At 39.6% G+C, this 5,071-nt stretch overlaps 1 protein-coding gene across 1 annotated transcript; it reads right to left on the reverse strand.

Moving 5' to 3' along the window:
* Positions 1–254: 254 nt before the first annotated feature.
* LOC112195877 (60S acidic ribosomal protein P3) lies at positions 255–1,430 on the reverse strand. Its single transcript, XM_024336105.2, has 2 exons — positions 1,147–1,430; positions 255–609 (listed from the first exon to the last, which is right to left on the reverse strand). The coding sequence occupies exons 1-2, from the start codon at positions 1,342–1,344 to the stop codon at positions 445–447; spliced, it is 363 nt and encodes a 120-aa protein (XP_024191873.1). The 5' UTR covers positions 1,345–1,430; the 3' UTR covers positions 255–444.
* Positions 1,431–5,071: the final 3,641 nt, after the last annotated feature.

Consider the following 5,071-nt stretch of genomic DNA (forward strand, 5'->3'; position numbering starts at 1 on the left):
TATAAAAAGAGGGAAGTGCCTTTCACTTGGTTCCACTTCCACCAAATAGAAGGACAAGGTGGAAACTGGCTATAACATTTAATTGACAAGCATCCAAATGGCCATATACACTTCCCTCCATGGAAGGAAGGACCTGTGATCCTTGTCATAATCTTTAACAGCAGGAGTAAAGACATGCCCTGTTCGGCACAAGATAAGCAGAACTAAGGAATCATAGTTGAAGCTACAAATAAAACATGAGGTTGAGAAATTCAGAAACTAGGCAACAACACTTTCAATACTGTCATTTAAAATAGTGCGCATCCAATTGTCTAACAAAAGATCTCAAACAAAACTCGTCGTGTCTCATACTCTCATCCAAGCAATTCACAATGATCCAACAATAGATGCAAATTGAACAGGGGGGAGACTAGAAAAACTAAAGGACACATTATATGACTAGACTTAATCAAAGAGAGAGAATCCCATGTCATCATCACTCTCCTCCTTCTCTTCCTCCTTCTTCTCAGCTGCGGGAGCCTCCGCAGCTGCTGCTGCACCGCCTGCTGGAGCTGCTGCGGCACCTCCACCAATGAAGGCACCACCACCTCCTCCACCACCAATAATCACCTGTACGAAAGAACGTTAAAAGTTAAAAATTCCACACTACATCACCTGATCAGAAAAGCACAAAAAGCACCAGCATAACCTATCGATTGTCTTCTAACTAATCGGTTTCAATGTTTAGCCAACAGGTCGGCACTACCCACGAGAAACATATAATACAATAGCACTTAACTACAACAGACACAGCCGAATACATCTAATCACCATGGTTGCAGGTACCAACAATTTGAGTAAATCAAACATGCACATATCCATGTCAAATATACATTCTTCAATAATTGGCAAATGCCTCTAAAAATTTAGTTACAGAACCAAATTTACAACTTGAGCCAAATCAAAGCTTATTTCAATATGAATAATGCATTAAATCATGAATCTTTTTTTTCTATTTTGAACCAGATCGATAAACTAAGCGAAAAAAAAGTGGAAGCAAATCCGAGAATTTTAGTTTCAGAAATTCAATATAACATTGTGACAAAATAGATCGAAGAAATCAAAGCCATAGAGGACAGGAAATAAAAGTCGGAATAGATGGAAGACCTGGAAGACTGCAGAGGAAGGAGTGACGGGAGAGTAGGAGCTCTGAACGCCACCGGAGCTGTCAGAAGAGAGAGCGGCCTGGACGAGCATCCTCTGGAGCGCGTAGGAAGAAGGAGCACAGGCCTCAAGGTCGCCCTCGTATTGCTTCCCGCTCCATTCTCCTCCTGAGCTCTTGACGACGAAGGTGAAAACTCCCATGGCGAATCAAAAACCCTGACGCTAACCTCGTTTCAGTCTTGGAAATATGGGGAACTTGGGAGACGACACGGCTCGACCCCCTGCTGTGTTTGCCTTTTTATGCAGAGAGTTTGGGTCGAAAACCCTAGCTCTAACACTTCGAGAAAGACACATTTGCCCCCATTGTCTCTCTGTAATTACAATTCGAATTTTTATTTTTTTTTAAATGTGGTTGAACTTGATGTCTTCAAAGCAAATTGCAAGCTTCCATATGTCACCAATGACTGACTTGAGCCTCCACGACATGGAATAATGACCAGTGATGCACTTGATAAGAGTTTTGGAGTCACATTTTCCACTTGAACTTTCAGCAAGCAAGACATTAGTAGTCCCTAATTTTTTGAGCCCGCCGCTAAGGAAGCACTATTAGAATCTCTTGTGAAAAAACTAGCAGTAGCTTTTGTTGTTACGAATAACAAAACCATCAAAGCTTGACCTTTTGAGAGCTTGGTGGATCCCATTTAGAGCAAGTTTACCTGTAGTCAAGAAATGTTAAGGTCGAAAAGTCAAGGCGTCGACCAATCAAGTAATTGTTTACCGCCACTGGACATAGGTTTCCACCCGTTTTTTTTCTTGACCAGTCAAGACTGTTTATTTTCACTGTTCATCAATTTTTAGTCATCGAAACGAACGTTATCTAGGGGGTCTCGAAAATTGACTTTTTATACATACATAATTTGGGAAAACTTCCTTCATGAAAGTTATAGAGATCGTCGATACGAGTTCGTGCATGTGTGGAACGCAAAAATCGGAGTTCGTATGAATTAGTTATGAATTTTTGAAAATTTGAAAATTTTCTATAAATTGCAAAAATTTCTGGTCCTTTTTCTTAAGGACAGATTTTTCCTCTTTTCTTCACTTTCACCCCTGAAACTCTCTCTTCTCTCTCCTCTGCTTCTCCTTAGATCCGCCAGGTCCCGGCCGACCCAACCCGAGTTTTCCGGCGCCGTCGTGCGTCCTCCAGCCGAGGACCCAGGCCATACGAGCTCGCCTCGGTTCGCTCGTCCTCCCCACAGTGGTGCCTCACCTCACCACGCAGCCCAGAAGGAGATTGAAGGCCTCCCACAGCCGTGTGACATGACCAGGCTGGAATTCCAGTTTTCCGGCATCCTCTAGGGGACTGGGGCAGACGCGGTCTGCGTCTTGTCCTCCATTGCCTTCCTTCCATTCCTGTAGATAACGTGGGTGACGTCATCAGGCCGAGCTAGCAGATGGTTTGGCTGGGTCAAGAAAAATGTCAGCCCGTTGCCTTTTTTCTTGGCTTCGGTCAAGAAAGGCAGATTCTTGCCTGGTCATAAACCCACCGCTGCAAACTTGTTTTTCTCCTCCATGGTCACCACATCAACTTTTCCTAGCTTGTGACCAGTCAAGAAGCAACCGCTGCACTTGCTCTTAATGCACTAAGTGTGTTTAGAAGAGCTCTTCATAGCTATAGGATTTTCCTTCCAGAAATTGAAATCAATAGCAGTAGCTGCCACAAGAACTTGGGTAGGATGAGGAATGATCTGGTGAAAAACAATATTATTTCTTGCTTCCCAGATTTGCCAAAAGCATAGCTTTGCTCATTGCTTCTTGGTCACAAGGTTAATCAATGAAGTTTTCTTTGAACCAAGCGACTATCATAATTTCCATTTGGCTTGAGAGTAGAGTCGATGCAGCTCTATACCTCCTTAGCAAAAGAACAAGAATGGTCCATAGTATGATTATAATTTTCAATAGAGTTTTTATCACCACTAGGGTCAAAACTTTCTTGCACCGGACAAAATAATACCCAACTTTCAAAATTCACATGATACCTAAATTTTTAAAAACAAATCAACTTGATACTCAACTTTCATAAGTAATCAAAATGATATCTAAAGTTTTAAAAACAAATCAACTTGATACTTCGGTTTATTTTTTCTAACTTCTTTGTTAAAATTGATCACGTGTGATGCGGTGTTTTGTGGGGTTATAATAATATTTTATACAAAAACTATTATTTTTTATTTTACTTTGTTAATTCTCTTCTTCTTCTCTCTCTCTCTCTCTCTCTCTCTCTCTCTCTCTCTCTCTCTCTCTCTCTCTCTCTCTCTTCCCATTTTTCTTTGTTTCTTTATAAGTTGGGAAACATCATAATTTTATTTGTTTCTACGATTGATGGTAGAAATTGAAATTGAAATTGAATGGAAGATTTTTTTAATTCTATAGAAGAAGAAGATTGGGTTATAGATGGTTGATGGCCCTCTGACCACAAATTACTTCAATTTTTAGGCTTGATTTTGCATTTGTTTAACACAGAATTTAGAAAAAAAAAACCGAGGTATCAAGTTGATTTGTTTTTAAAACTTTAGGTATCATTTTGATCACTTATGAAAGTTGGGTATCAAGTTGATTTGTTTTTAAAAATTTAGGTATCATTTTGATCACTTTTGAAAGTTGGGTATCATTTTGTCTAGTGCAATAAAGTTTTGACCCTAGTGGTGATAAAACTATTTTCAATAACAATATGACAAAAAGCACAAGAATAGTCCATAGTGGGATTGAATCTGTTGATTATCTCCCTAGTTTTCAATCGCTTTCTAATCAAAAGCCAAGCAAAAACTTTTTCTTCTGGGGGAATGTTAAGTTTCCGGACCTTGTTCATAATATATATGCATCATTGAAAGGTTCCAAATTCTGGCTGTGAAGCCAAGTAGCCGATTTAATGGAAATTTTTTTCACTAGGGCCGGATCCCAAATGAATTCATCATTTGTATCATATAAAGGAATGATGATACCTTTAATCTGGCTAACAGACTGTTTGCCACCATTAGTAACAGTAGAGTGGTCCAGCATTTAGAGCGGCTTTTGAACATCTCATTCCTTGTTAGCGATATACTTTTCTTGCATATCAACTAAAGCTTTTTGTGATGCATATCAACTAAGCCAATTTGCCCTTGCTTTAAATTTCAATAAATTGGGTAATTTGGGATGTAAATTTCCTCATCTCAACTACTTTCTCTTCAATCTCTTTGTTTAAATTATTATTTTGGTATCAAGTTTCTAATGGATACCACCAACTGGAGAAGCGCAGACGATAAATGATCGAAGATGATGAAGACGATGATGCGTGGAGGCAAGCAACTACTCAAATGGTGATGGCCGGAGCAAGCTGGTGGGCTTAAAAAAAAAATTCTCCAACAACCACAATGGGGTGGCTCAGTTGAAAGTTGAGCCTACAAAGATCGACAACGAGAGCTAGTGAATGAAAGATTGTTAGCAAATTATTTCGTCCAAAATTTTGTATTCATGGATGAAGAATTCAGATGCTGATTACACATGAGACGCCACGTATTCCTCTGAATACAACATAATGTCCAAATACCCAACCCATACTTCAAGCAAAGATATGATAGGGCTGGTTGAACCAGCTTCTCACCACATCAAAGGCTTATTTGTGTGTTTCGAATGCTAGCATACGGGTGCCCAGCAGATTACTTGGTGAGACTTTTAGAATGCCTGAGTCCACAGCTATCGAGAATTAAGGTAAATTTTGTCATACCATTGTTTCCATCTACAAGAGCACCTAGCTACGAGCACTAATTCCATTGGATCTTGATAAACTTTCACAAAAAGCTGAGAGGTGAGGCTTTCCTGGAATTATAGGATCTCTTGACTATATGTATTATACATGGAAAAATTATCCAATGGATTGGCAGGGAAGTTT

Source organism: Rosa chinensis, chromosome 4 (assembly GCF_002994745.2).
Source record: "Rosa chinensis cultivar Old Blush chromosome 4, RchiOBHm-V2, whole genome shotgun sequence".
Lineage (NCBI taxonomy): Eukaryota > Viridiplantae > Streptophyta > Magnoliopsida > Rosales > Rosaceae > Rosa > Rosa chinensis.

Bases quoted from the DNA above. Each gene is read 5' to 3' on its own strand.
- LOC112195877 (XM_024336105.2), bottom strand. From the start codon at position 1,344: ATGGGAGTTTTCACCTTCGTCGTCAAGAGCTCAGGAGGAGAATGGAGC. The intron at 610-1,146 runs GTCTTCCATCTA...TCTTTCGTACAG, and splicing joins CTTCCTCTGCAGTCTTCCAG to GTGATTATTGGTGGTGGAGG.